Source organism: Gracilinanus agilis, chromosome 5 (genome assembly GCF_016433145.1).
Source record: "Gracilinanus agilis isolate LMUSP501 chromosome 5, AgileGrace, whole genome shotgun sequence".
In the NCBI taxonomy this organism is placed as follows: Eukaryota; Metazoa; Chordata; class Mammalia; order Didelphimorphia; family Didelphidae; genus Gracilinanus; species Gracilinanus agilis.
Genome location: NC_058134.1, coordinates 270,434,044 through 270,447,591, shown reverse-complemented (window position 1 = coordinate 270,447,591; position 13,548 = coordinate 270,434,044). Strand labels below are relative to the sequence as shown.

General features: G+C 37.5%; 1 protein-coding gene across 1 annotated transcript in view; it reads right to left on the bottom strand.

The window, feature by feature from the left end:
• GRIP1 (glutamate receptor interacting protein 1) overlaps positions 1 to 13,329 on the bottom strand; it is a 491,773-nt gene extending 478,444 nt beyond the window's left edge. Inside the window, exon 1 of the mRNA XM_044679204.1 lies at positions 13,131 to 13,329. Coding sequence (XP_044535139.1) covers positions 13,131 to 13,263 — 133 coding nt within the window. The 5' untranslated portion in view covers positions 13,264 to 13,329. The remainder of the gene's footprint in view (positions 1 to 13,130) is intronic.
• Positions 13,330 to 13,548: the final 219 nt, after the last annotated feature.

Here is a 13,548-nt window from a genome sequence, read left to right as displayed (position 1 = left end):
GAAGCCAGATCTGAACTGAAGATCTCCCATCTCTAGGTCTGGTTCTCCATCCACTGAACCATCTAATGGAACTCATCTTAATAAGCTTTATTGGCTGACTGACCAATCTCTTTGTACTATGGCTTCGTACTAGGTGGCTAAGGATACGATGGCAAGACCAACCATGCTCTACTCCATTTTTATCTTCCATCACTGGTTGCCCCTCCAGTTTGGCCAAGGATGCAGGGATGCTCTCTCTGGATAGCCAGTGCTGGATGGCAAGATGTTATAACTCAGAGAACAATCACTAAACAATAATAAAAACCAAATAAACAAGTTTTGTTTTATAAAATTAAGTGCTTGCTTCACGCAGAGAACTGTGCAATGCACTGGGGATACACTTAAGAATCCTAAAATCAACTCCCAGAAACTCCTACCTCTCTCAATAAGCAATCTGCCTGCATTCAATTCTGCCTCAAACCTACACCAGAAGTTAATGAAATAGATAATCAACCCACACATTCTTTACAACCTCACTAATTAACATACCCACTCAGTTAATTCATTTGTTGTTTTTCCTACAGGAAGTTCTCATTGCCTTTATGGAACTTGAATGTTAAAACAAGCCAACTGGTTTACACTATCACTTCAGAAAAGGCAATAAAGTGGGAGTCATAAGACCTTCATGGGTTTCTAGCCTTGACTCTTGTGTATGAAGATGAGTGACAAAAATCAAAGAAGGGCAGCTAGGTGGCTCAGGGGATAGAGCACCATGCTTGGAGCTGGGAGGACCTGGGTTCAAATTTGACCTAGCCATGTTAACTCCAATTGCCTAACCTTTACAGATCTTTTGTCTGAGAACTGATACTAAGACAGACAAGAGAACCAGAAAGATTAGATAAGAACCTGATATCCACCTACAATTCTATAAGAAAGAATGCTTTCGACATGAAGGTTACTCAAGAAACCAAATAACATTAATTAGGATAAGCAACATAATTTAGGATAATAATAAATAACACAATTTAGATAATAATAAATAGTAAGGGTAAGTAACACTAAGGTAATAAATAACATTATTTAGGGATATAATAAATATCACTATTTGGGATGATAATAAATACCACTTTTTAGGAAAATTAACACTATTTGGGATAAATACCACTATTTAGAATATAACTTTAGTTATATTCTTTAGTAAATAACACTATTTGGGATTAATAATACTATTTAGAATAATAATAAATAACACTATTTGAGATAAATATTGCTATTTAGATTAATAATAAGTGATACTATTTGGGATTAATACCAGTATTTAGAATAATAATAAATACTACTATTTGGGATTAATAACACTCTTTGGGATGAATACCACTATTTAGGATAATAATCAATAACACTATTTGGGATTAATAACACTACTTAGAATAATAATAAATAAAATTATTTGGAATAAATAGAACTATTTAGGATAATAATAAATTGCACCATTCGGGATTAATACCACTATTTAGGATAATAATAAATAATACTATTTGAGATAAATATCACTATTTAGGATAATAATAAATAACACTATTTGGGATTGTTATAATAAAAAACTGATACTCCTATCTATCTATTAGATGTAGATGTAGATGAAGTGTAGAGAGAGGACAAGATGACACCTCTCTCCTTTATAACAGTTGCCCAGGCAGGATCCTTTAGGTCAATGGATGATATCCCTTCGGGACCCACCAGGGGTTAATTGATTTTATTTACTGGGCACTTTAGCTTGGTAAATTTGGTATCTGACTGTCTCTCCCTTCCCAAAGAAGCTTTGAATAACCACTTCAGGAAGGTACTTTAAAACTTTGGTTGTATTTAACAAAGGAGGACAATGGGATTGGATAGAGGTATTGGGAGACCCTAATTAAAATGATAATGATGAATCTCTAAACTGTTGGCAAGTAAAGGAATTAAGATGATTAGCTTCTCTCTGGTACAGCCTGGCCAGAGCCACACAAGAGTGGGCAAACTGCTGTAAATCTTTCAGCTTCTTCTTCACTGGATGATAAGCCTAACCAGTTTGAGATATCCACCCCTTCCACCCTCTTCTTCTTCTCCTGCCCACTTCTGGGATCCCTCCCTGGCCCTGGGACACCTAGATAACTAAGATGATTGACTTCCTGATATCTAGGGCAGTAGAATCAGAGATGATGGTCTGGGTACAGGTTGTTGATGGTTCAGGAACAAACAGGAGGAGCTTGCAGGGTTGAGTTTGCAAGTCTCAATCCCACCAAGACTAGGATCCACTGATCTCCGGTCTCAGGGAAAGACAAGAACCAAGAACCCCTGCCAGGGCTACCAGGGTGGTTTTATTACCCTCCCCTCCCCCCGCCGGGCCAACTGCCCTCTCCTGTTGGCACGCCTCCCTGGGAACATTTTGACATCCAACTGATCCACCTGTCAATCACAGTGTGAACTCTTGGCTCCCAGAGATTCAATATAACAGGATAAATAGCACTATTTAGGATAATAATAATATTATTTGGGATAACACTATTTAGAATAATTATAAGTAATACTATTTGGGATAAATACTGCTACTTAGGATAATAATACATAAAACTATTTGGGATAAATAGTACTATTTAGGAGAATATATAACTCTTCAAGATAATAAATAACTCTATTTAGGATGATAATAAATAATGCTATTTGGAATATATAACATTACTTAGTAAATTAGACTATTTAGAACAATAAATGACACTATTTGGTATAAGTAACATTATTTAGAATAATGGTAAATAACACAATTTAGAGATAACCTATTGAACAAAAGTGACTTTTTTTTTTGCCTACTCAGAAATATCGTCTCCAACATTACTGACAGATGGTGGTCCAGTTTCTGCTCTGTTTCATGAAGCAACACATTCTCTCTTTTCAAAGCTCTGTGTGAAAATGTGTCCTTCTAATGAGTAAAAATAGCCCCCTTCATAACTTCTACTCATTGGTCCTGGTTCTGGCTTCTGGAGCTGTAAGAATCACTCTATTTGGTCTCTCCCACATTATACCTTTTCAAATATTGAAAGAGAGTTATCATATTACTTCCTCCCTTCCCCCACTCCCTTTGTCTCCTCCTAGAACATGGCCCCAGACTACCTACTCACCCCTTCGGGATGTGTTCCATTAAATGTCTCTCAAAAAAAAAAAAAAAATGAGTGACCAGAACTAAACCCACTGGTGATCTGCCCATCTATAGGGCATAGTCTGAGGTATACAACCCAGGATACATAATCTGTAAGGAATACAGTAAGTTTATTAAATTCTTATTCTGGACAGTCTACATCTATTAACGTAGACAGCAATGGCATCTACATGGAGCCAAAAAGTCCTACTTTTGACATATACTAGCTGTGTGACTTCAGACAAATCATTTAACCACTCAGCACCCTGCAGGCAACTCTGTAATAATAATATTATTATTACTTAGCTTTTTAAGCTTTGCAAAGTGCTTTGCAGAGCTTATCTCAGAAGAATCCTGAGTTAGGTGATATTTTTACCTCGATTTTACGCATGAAGAAACTGAAGCTGAGAGAGTTTAAGTGACTTGTCCATGGTCACACAGCTAGTATCTGAATAGTATTCGAATTCAGAACTTTGGACTCCTAACTCTAGTGTTCTATCTGTTAAACCCCTTCAATGTCTCTGATTAAAAGTGACAAAGGAGTTGCTGGTGTGTATCAGCGAAGAGTTTTCCCACAATTAGTGTTTCCCACACTGATGCAATCACAGATCAGGATAAAAAAAACACACTATTGGATGAGATATTTTGGACAATAATATCATATGGCTAAATTTTAGTCGATTTTTTAACTTACAGTTAACTAAAATCCGGAAATCTATTTCAAATCAACTGCAGTTCCAACATGATCCCCCAGACTCCTAATTGTCCAATAAACTTTTGGCTTTTTAACCTGGAGTTCAGCTTTACATTTATCTTTGTTAAATTTCATCACGTTTTAATAGCATGCTGTTAAAAAGAACCTGATCCTGGAGAATCAGGATCCCCAAAGTCAAATCCAGCCTCAGACGCTTTAGCAGCTGTGTGACCCTGGGCATCTCCCTTAACCACTACCAGCCTCAGTTTCCTCGTCTGAAAAATGAGAACAATAATGTAATAACCCTTTTCTCCCATGGTCATTGTGAAGACAAAACGAGATAATATTTCTAAAGCTGCCTGTGAACCTTATAGAGCCATATAAATGCTAGCTATTTTTAGTTGTGACAGAGCACTTGTATGTTGGTCTTCTCAAGCACTAACCTTCACTGTTAATGACAGTGTCATGGGACAAAAGGATGAAATCTATTATCTTTTTTTATTTTTAATTCCACAGTAATTCAGCCTGAACAAAATGTGTTCACTACTGAATTTGCCTTTTTCAGATAACACACTGTCTAAATTGAATAGTGGTATCCATAGGGGGGAATATTATTTCACATTTCTGAGGTGAATTAATATGATTCAGATAAATACCTCTGCTTAAATATCAATGACAAGCATTAAGGGAAAGCTAAATGATTGCCCAGATGACTGTGAATTATTTCATTCCTTTTTTCTTTCTGCAAGTCGAGCTATTCTAAGATGCTGACATAAAACACTCTGGGCAAATGGAACATGTTGACCACTCAATCCTGTACAAGATTAGAAATATCCTGATGCCATAAAGAAAGGTAATTCCAAGTAAAGAAAAATCAGGAGTGTGGTCATAGACCAGGAAAGAAAAAAATAAAAAGGATACCGCATTCCATTACATTTGAAATTCCCCCAAACCACAGGTCAGCCCCTGCAAGGGATTGCATCACCTGGGACCTTGAGTTCAATATATTTAGTGGTGAAGTTTTATCATCTTTGTTCTCAAAGCAAATGATTAAAACACTCCTCCAGTCTTATAACCTTATCTCATGAATTATCCCATTAGAGACTCTATTCTTCAACCACCCTGGGCTACCCTATATTCACAAAAAGGCTCCACACTGTCCTGAATCACACTTCTTTATGCCTAAAATATCCTCCAGGAATCTCTACTTGTTGATATTCTAGTCATCCATTGTGATCCATGCAGGCTTAACTCAAATTCTAACTCCACCATGACCCATTCCCTGAATTCTCCAGTCAAAAATAACACTTCATTCTCCAAGTGACTATTCTACCCCTCTCCTCTGATTTTGCTGGTTTGTTCTATGGATACTTAGAGTCATGGAATTCGAGTTAGAAGAGACCTCATTGGTCTGGTTCAGATCACCACTTAGCAGATGGTCCTAATAGTCTCCTATTAGTTTTATCTGCCTGAAGTCTCTCCCTGCTCCAATTCATGCTCCACATTGCCTCAGAGTGATTTTCCAAAACAAGGGTGAGAAATTTAGCCTTTTGGAGCCTTAATATCCCCAAGTGTTAAATGGGACAAGGGGAGAAGAGGTCTGGTGATGACTTCCCTGACTACCTTACCAGACCATAGCGAGGAAACTCCTTTGTCAACCTTAAAAGTGCTTAAAGTCTTTATTTTTACTGCAAGGGCAAAACACTAATTCTACTTTGTGGTTGCTCAGTCATGTCTGACTCTCCGTGAACCCATTTGGGATTTTCTTGACAAAGATACCAGAATGGTATGCCATTTCCTTCTCCAACTTATTTGATATATGCGGAAACTAAGGCAGATTTAAATGACTTGCCCAAGGTCACATAGCTAGTAAGGGTCTGAGACCAGATTTGAACTCAAAGAAGATGAGTCGTCTTGACTTCAGTCCCTGCACTCTATCCACTGCACCATGCAGTTGCGCCTACTACCATGACTACTGACTGCTAGCAACAATGCCTCTACATGGGCTGGGGGCAGTGAAGATAAGAGTCTGATTGGGACACGATGCTAACATTTTTCAGCAGAAAGGGCTTGATCTCTGCCAGTACTGGTTCTAGTTTTCATAAGCATTAGAGAGAAGGAGCATGGCAATACCAAATCTAGACTCTTGTCTTCATCCTTCTAGTTCATAACTTCCATCTCTCAGGCGCTTCTAGCAGACTCTGATGGAGAAATGGAATGACCCATATCTGATCCATCCCTAAGACCGACTCCTTCAAATTAGGTAAACAAATGATTCTCCTTGAAGAGCTCCATGTGGTCTCCTTAATAGGATAAAGGGGGATGCCCAAGAGCTTGAAGATCTCTTTTCTCATAATGTAGAGAAAATTATGGCTGCACACAGAGAACTGAATATTCCAAAATGGTTCAACATCAGAATGATCTCACTCGGCACTTACAAAACCACACTGGTTAAGAAAACAACCCAATTCAAAATGACTTCAAATAAGCTACAACAACCCATGTGGTCAATGGTGTCTGCCAATCTGCAAACAAACAAATAAAAACCCACAGGTTAAAAAAATTCAACAAGTTAATAATAAATTAATAAGGCAAAATAAGATCAAACCAGTATGATCTAGCAGATACATAGAGTCCAGCCTTGAAGCCAGGAATATATTGGATCAAGCCAGCCTCTGATACATACTGTCCATATGAGCCTGAAAAAAATGTGGCTTAACTTCTCAGTGCTCTAGATAAGTGGAATCAATCTCCAATAGAAATGTGGGCCACTAATCTGTCTAGGTGGCGCAGTGGATACACTGTCAGGCAGACTCTTCCTGAATTCAAATCCGGCCTTAGACACTTCCTAGCTGGGTGACCCTGGGCAAGTCACTTAACCTTGTTTGCCTCATTTTCCTCATCTGTCAAATTAGCTGGACAAAAAAATGCAAACCACTCCTGAGATTCTGGGGAAATCACCTAACCCTTTTTGCCTCAGCTTCTTCATCTGTTAAATGAGCTAGAGAAGAAAATAGCAAACCATTACTGTGATCCTGGGCAAGTCACTTATTTCTGTTTGCCTCAGTTCCCTCATCTGTCAAATGAGCTGGACAAAAAAATGGCAAACCACTACTGAGATCCTGGGGAAATCACTTAACCCTGTTTGCCTCAGCTTCTTCATCTGTCAAATGAGCTGGACAAGAAAATGACAAACCACTACTGAGATGCTGGGCAAGTCACTTATTTCTGTTTGCCTCAGATCCCTCATCTGCCAAATGAGCTGGAGAAGAAAATGGCCAACTACTTTAGAATCTCTGCCAAGAAGACCTCGAATAGAGTCATGAAGAATCAGACATGACGAAAACAATTGAACAAGACCACAAATTGACTTAAAAGTTCTTTTATAATTTATTAATTATTTTCCATTTCTATTTTCATCTACTATGGGCTACATTTGGGGCACTGTGGGCTGCATATGGCCAGAAAGTCAGGTATTTGATACCTCTATTCTAGGAAACAGTTGCAAAGAAGAAATATCTCAATTAGTAAAAGAGTTTCCTTACTTGGGAATTAAATTAAAATTAAAAGAAAAGATTAATCCCAAGGCCAGGTTCTATTTTTTTTTTCAAGAAGAAGCAAGTCAGTGGTCCTACTAGAAAACCCACCATCTCCCATCTATATGTTTTTGGACAAGTTGTTTCGTAAGCCTGAAATGAACCCTCTCTTCATTTCTGTCTCCTAGATACCCAAGATTCGTTTAGGGTTAAGTTCATCTGTTCCTTCTTCCATTCAGCCTTTTCTGAATCTAACCCACCCTATCCCACTTCCAGCCTTGACTCCCTGAAATTGAATTAACCAGGTACATATTTTAGATTTGCTCAGGTGTGTGTATGCTATTTCCCCAAAAGAAAGGAAGCTTCCTTGATGGGGTGTTGATTCATTTCAGTCTTTTTATCCCCAGAGCCGAGGGCAGTGTCTGGCACAACACAGGCATTTACTCTAATAAATGCTCATTGGTTAATGTTTATATTTCAAAGGAATTCTTCTAACATGCAGTTTAGAGAAATCGCCACCCAAATGGAGGAGGATCACTATCAAGGACAAGACCATCCCTACTTTAATGGTGACAATTCCTAATTGTAGGAAAGGTGCAAAAGATGCTGAAGTCTTAAGTGCTTGTGGCTCATCTGTCTCCAACAAAAAGAGGTAAATAGGTCTTTAGTTCAAATATTTCAGTTGCTAACTCTCCCCAGGAGAAAGCAAATAGGACTTTAAGTCCAGACTCTGTGACTTACCATCTATGCGACCATCTCTCTGAGCTCTATCTTCAAATGGGAATATTAATGTTCCACTTGCATTTTTTAATAAAACAAAAACCCTTACCTTCTGTCTTAGAATTGACACTAATTATTGGTTCCAAGGCAGAAGAGCAGGAAAGACTAGGCAACTGGGTTTAAGTGACTTGCCCAAGGTCACACAGCTAGGAAGCATCTAAAGCCACATTTGAACCCAAGATTTTCCATCTCTAAACCTAGCTTTCTATCCACAGAGCCACCTAGCTATCTCCCACTTGCATTATTTATCTCATGCTGTCGTGGTAAAAAACACTGTGTAAACCAGTGGTTCCCAAACTTTTTTGGCCTACTGCCCCCTTTCCAGAAAAAATATTACTTAGCCCCCTGGAAATTAATTTTTTTTAATTTTAATAGCAATTAATAGGAAAGATAAATGCACCTGTGGCCATCACCTCTCCTCTGGATTGCTGCAGCATCCACCAGGGGGTGGTGGCACCCACTTTGGGAATTACTGGTGTAAATTAAAAAGTATAATATAAATGTAAAAATTATTATCGTTATTATTAAAATTAATTCTAACTTCATTGGTCAAATGATATTCATTGTGACTGAAGACCTGGGCAGCTAGGAAGTTCAGTGGAGACTCCTAAGGTTTCCATCGAAGCAGGACTAAAACAAATTCTTGGTGAATTGCTTGGTGGGGAGAAGAGGGTCTAAGAGATTAATAATTGCAAAATGCTTCACATGCATTTGATGCTTACAGCCCTGAACGGCAGGTGCTATGATCTGCATGTCTGTTGTTGTTCAGTCTTTCAGTCCTGTCTTGACTCTTAATGACCTCATTTGGGGTTTTCTTGGAAAAGATAAATGGAATGGTTTGCCATTTCCTCCCCCAGCTCATTTTACAGATGAGGAAACTGAGGCCAACAGTCTTAAGTGTCTTGTCCGGGGTCACACAGCTAGTTAGTGTCTGAGATCAGATTTGAACTCAGCATAGATGAGTTTCTGACTCCAGGTCTAGCACTCTATCCACTGCACTTCCTAGCTGCTCTATCTCCATTTTACATATAAGAAAACTAAGGCTGGAATAGGTAAAGTGCTGACCCTTGACCATACAGCTAAAAATATGTCAAAGGCAGAAGATAAACCCAGGTCTTCCTGACTCCTAAGCCATCCCTCTTTCTCTGATTTTATAAAATCACTTAATAGCGTCTCTTCTGACTTGGTAGGTCAAAATTTCTGTTATCGTGGATGTCAATGGAGCTACTGTGCTAACAGATCAGTTTCAGCTTGCCCATTATAAATTCTGATTTGCAGTGGTTCATGGCATGTCTTTAATAATGCAAGTGGCAATATAAATTTAGCACAGCTGTTACTTCAATACAAAAAAGAAACAGAATCATAAATATTTTTTCTTTTATATCACAAATGTCATGACTATGAAATCCTCAGGCTTTTTTAAACCAGAGTGCCATTACAAGTCTATGTGAAATGAAAAACAAAATAAAATTAGATTTTAAGACAATTTATCAATCTTAACCAATAGAAGTTAGGTCCTTTTTTTAACACAATAGCAAGCAAAGCATGTGACTACTTAGATTAAAAGAAATGCTTAAAAGCTTGCATTTGCCTGGACATCTGGAAAATCATATATGGGCTTTGATTCCTCACTAGAACTGACATTAATTGAAATTCTTGAAACTTTTTGGTTTTCAAAAATGGCCAGAAATTTTTTTTTAGAATAAAAATTTTAATTAGCATCAATTGATGGGCAAGTTGCCAGGTAGCTAGCAATTCCTAGAAATTTCTTAAAATGTGTTATCCCTGGGAAATTTTTACGAGGCACATCCCTCCACAACGATTCTTTTAGAGTCTCAAAAGTTGGCAATCATAGAACTTTAGAGAGTTCTATAGAGCTATAAAATCATAGTACAGTTCCCTTTAATTCTAGGTAAAGGAAGTTGATTAGTAGCACATAGATTCTAGTTAACTAGTTGAAATTGTTGCTACTTTCATAATCTAATGTCAGTTCTAGTGAGGAATCAAAGGAGAATTCTACATCAGGGCAGCTAGGTGACCCAGTACCAGGCCTGGAGTCAGGAAGACTCATCTTCCTGAGGTTAAAGCTGGCCTCACACACTTACTAGCTGGGTGATCCTGGGCAAGTGACTTAATTCCATTTGCCTCTGTTTCCTCATCTGTAAAATGAGCTGGAGAAGAACATGGTAGACCACTCCAGTATCTTCACCACAAAAACTCCAAATGGGGTCATAAAGAGTTGGAGATGATTGAATACCAACAACAAAAGAGTACCTATACTTTGTAGGATTTTATACTACTCTTACATTAATAAAGGGCTTTGCATTTGAAATTCATCATGGCATGCCTTTGAAATACAGAAGCATGAAAAAGCTTGGTGGAATTAAATTTCATGAGAAGTGAAAATGATCTATCCATAGAAATATTAAGGAAGACATCATGGAGAAATATGAGTCTTTCCAATTCAACTTTTAGGATTGCACACTTGATATATATATGGAAACCTTAAATGTTAAAGGAATTTACAACAGATGCAGAGTTATATCCCTGAAAATTATGGTACAAACTATACTGAAAGTTGGAGAGAAGGAACAAATAGAAACTAACTAGAAAAAATTCTTTCTCTAGTATTTCAATATCAGGTCTTTGACCAAATCATCAGAGATGTTGATACCTTTATTCAATAACTACACAAAATCTTGCCTGTAAATAGTATAGTTTCTAAGTTTGCTCTGGGAAAACACAAAGCATGTTTAAGATAAGGAACCCCTCTGAACCTCCTAGTGAAGAAATTGAGGATCTTAAAACTACTATTTATCTTATTTCCTGACTTTTTTTCTGCAAAACAATTTTAGGAGAAGACACATCTAACACAGTTCCAAGAGTAGCACACTGTTGTGTCCTGAAACAGAAGACAAAAGCTCCACTAAAAAGCCATTAAGTTGTATGACACAGCTCAGTAAAACACTCAATGCTATTAGAAGATCGATGATGAATGGTCAGATCCCAAGAGCTTAAGTCTCCTGTGTCACATTTTGTTTATTAAGTAGCTATTTCAAGTTGTAGGTGAAATATTCATCTAACTCTGCTGAACTAAATACATTACACAATAGATGGCTATTTAATTCTAAAGATTTAGTATGCTGATAAATAGTGGAAAAATACTGATCTTTACATATATGGCTTTCCTTAACTCTGGAGGCTATTTACTGTTAGGATGGATGATCTTGACCAATTTCTAGCAAGCTCAAACTATTATCTTATCGTTTTGTTTTGTTTTTTAAGTAACATCTTAGTGCCTTTGTTTTTCTCTTTCCTGGTTTCATCTATTTGGGCACCATTGGAAGACTTCATAGAGCTTCCAACTTTTTTTTCCTAACTGTTGTTTTCAGCATATCCTTCCCAAAGTGTCCAATAATCTAGCCTGACACCTTGTGTGTTGAAGGTAAACAATAAACAGTCCACTTGATTTGAAAAATTAAAACAAAAAATATTGACCTGCCAAGGTCTGAATTTGACTTATATCTATTGATAGTATGCTTGTAAAAGTTTACTAAGATAGTCTCTGAAATCCCTGTATATTATCATAAGATGTGTAAGCTTTTACTCCTCAATCTCCTTCTTTTCTTTCCCTCAATCTCCTTTTAAAGCTTGTCAAGATAAAGTGAATATATATATATAAAACACATGTACATTCATACATACATCTATATAAAATATTTATGTATTCAATTAAAATTGGTCATGTAAATTAAGTCTTAAAAAAGGTAAAATCTCTTAAGAGATGAGAATGTTCTCTGAAGATACTTCCATATTGAAATATTTAAAAACCAACATTCCACAGATACTAAGTCCATTAAAAAATAAAGTGGCCCGTAAAAGGTCAAGAGTCTTTCTAAACTGACACCAAGCATGAGAAAGAGCATTCAGGCCCCTCTTATTACTACTACCATGTGATTTGTTCCCTCTAAATCACAGCCGAGTCTTAGGCATCTAAAACTAGTTTTCACAGTTTCCAGTACAACAGAAATAGGGCTCTAAATTATTTATTATTCAACACAGAGCAGTTGTAAATGAGACACATTGATAGTTTGACATCATTGCTCAGAAAGGGAGAAAGCTGAAATGGAACTTTGAAAAGCATCATATTCGAAATGGTAAAAAAATGAAAATGTTAGTTTAAAAATAATTTCTGTGCAACATGAATGTGTCAGTATCTTCCACACAGAGGCTACCATTACAAGCAGCTTCCCTCCAACTGAGCCCCTAGGCATTTGGGGGCATTTTCAATCCCCTGGAATAAGTCAAAGCTGCAGCATGAATTCAAAGCATTGACAGACACAAGGAAAAATGCAAGTTCTCTGCTACTTAAGGGCTAATTTGCAAAGCTCCTAATGCAGGCTTATTATTTCACTCTACAGCTACTCCAGTAGCTGTAAGGGATTACTTAAATGAAAATTTAAAAAGCAGAAATTATGAACATGCATTACAGAAAGCCAGGAACAACTAACTTCCCATACTACAAGGAAGGCATTCAATTAATCACCAAAAACTGCCTAGAAGTCAAGATCCCTAATATTAAATCATCAGCCCCGACTGGTATACAAGGAAGGATTTCTTCAGAACTAGTCTTTTCCCTACTAAAGTGAATTGCAGCTAACAACAACAGGAACAACAACAAAATTCGGGAAAGTCAACAAAGTTCATTTAGTTTAACAATGGGCTCATTACCATAGTAACCTAATCAATAACTGCACCTAAAATATTAACCAGCTGGTTATAAAGACCTCGAATATTTCATGGCTCTGTGCTATTAGCAAACAGCGAGAGAGGAAACACTTAACCACAGACACAAGGCTTACAGATAAGAGTGGGAACCCTCTGGCACTTCCAGATAAAGATCAAAGCTACAGACACCACTTATTGTTGTGAGAGGAGAAAGAATAGGAGGGGAAGGAAAGCTTACTTCGAAAATGTTCGGAAGCATAGTAATAGACATCCTCATAGCCCTCATGGTAATCCTCTTCTGGTCTGTACTTTTTCCCCTTTCTTCTTCTGGATCGTCTGATCTGCTTCACAAAACCTAGGAAGCGGTCCATTGCCTTCACTTTTCACAACCAGCCTAGTTTACCTTGAATTAAACAACAGCTAGGCTTCACGGAGAGCTCTAGGCATGAGTGGACCCCCCCCTAACCCGACCCCCCCAAAAACATCAGCTGGAAAGCAAGGTCCTTTTACCAGTCTCTCTGGTGCCATCGAAAAGAAGCAGAAAAAGCCATCAATAATTTCAGCTACAATAATGAGGCATGCAGTTTCCCCCTGAAATTTTTACTCCTCACTTCATAAACAGGAGTGGTTTTTTTAATAAAAAAAAAAAAGAAAGA